Source organism: Melampsora larici-populina, assembly GCF_000204055.1.
Source record: "Melampsora larici-populina 98AG31 unplaced genomic scaffold MELLAscaffold_28, whole genome shotgun sequence".
NCBI classification, from domain to species: domain Eukaryota; kingdom Fungi; phylum Basidiomycota; class Pucciniomycetes; order Pucciniales; family Melampsoraceae; genus Melampsora; species Melampsora laricis-populina.
The window spans coordinates 1,090,724-1,091,858 of NW_006768792.1; the positions used below are offsets into that span (position 1 = coordinate 1,090,724).

Genomic DNA, 1,135 nt, shown 5'->3' on the forward strand with positions numbered 1-1,135 from the left:
GCTACTTTCGTGTTCGACCGTTGAACTCAGACTGATCCTTAGACTCTCTTGATGGATCTTACAAATCTAATATTAGGGGTGAGCATGCAAAGGAATGAGAAAAGATCTGGGGAGGATGGAAAACGAAGCACCAGGCTATCTTCTAACGAAATAAGCTGAGGGCAAATCCTCAGCTCATCTCAGCGGAGAGTGAGTTGAGTGCTTAACTAGACTCCATGCATATTCAGTTCTCAGTTAGTGGTGATAAGACAAAGGGTAAGAAAGATGAGCTGTCAAAGGTCGTTCTGTACAAATAACAAGACAAGGGTGAGCTCAGCCTCAGCTCAAGATTCAAGTCACTCGATTGTTTGGATCTTGATATCCTATCCACTAAACCCAGCAGCAAAGATATCCACGGACTACTTACTATCTATGATCCCTTTGTTCTCGATATCAGTTTCCAACCTCGCAAGTCATCATCATCAACATTCACCGAAAGTGTGTTGCCAGCTACGCCCTTGTCATAGTCATCAATCCTTCACAATCACCAACCATGATTCGTCACTGTGAGCGCTGACCAGGCGTGCATCAAAGTCACATCAATATCATGTGTGAGCTCGTGCTATTGAAGATCAACCAGAGAAGTCGATAGTCGCAATCATGAGTCATCGACCTCTTGCTTTTGAGTTCGAGGCGAAATGAAAGAGACCTAGTCATGCCAATCAGAGTACTTTTCCAATCGATGATAATCATAGCTGGAAACACCTTCCATCTGAATACCATGTCTCCTTCTGTAACCAAACCTGATATGTAATTCAATGTTATCTGGTATATCGATTTTTTTCACCTTTTTATGATCAACTTGAGAGCAAAAAGAACATCATCTGACAACATCAGTAGTAAACTGATTCGAAATAATCACAACTTCAATTCGATCTTGCCCTAGATCATGAGTCGTAATGAGTCATAAGAAAGAAGGGAAGAAGTTTAGGTATCTTGATGATTTCACTTCAAGACCAGTTGGTCAAATATGCATTTGAGATGTCAGGATTTCTTGCTTCTGATAAAAGATAACAAACCAATCGAGGTACTTGAGATTACTACACTCGTATGAAAACAGTCATCCTTTATCAGCCAAGCTTAGATCGGAAAATTC

The 1,135-nt window shown here is 40.9% G+C and overlaps 1 protein-coding gene across 1 annotated transcript in view; it reads right to left on the reverse strand.

Moving 5' to 3' along the window:
* Nucleotides 1–688: 688 nt before the first annotated feature.
* Nucleotides 689–1,135, reverse strand: part of MELLADRAFT_117029 (uncharacterized protein) — a gene marked incomplete at both ends in the record, with an annotated part of 14,209 nt that continues 13,762 nt past the window's right edge. The window contains one exon of the mRNA XM_007412028.1: nt 689–826. Within this exon, the coding sequence (XP_007412090.1) occupies nt 689–826 (138 nt within the window). The remainder of the gene's footprint in view (nt 827–1,135) is intronic.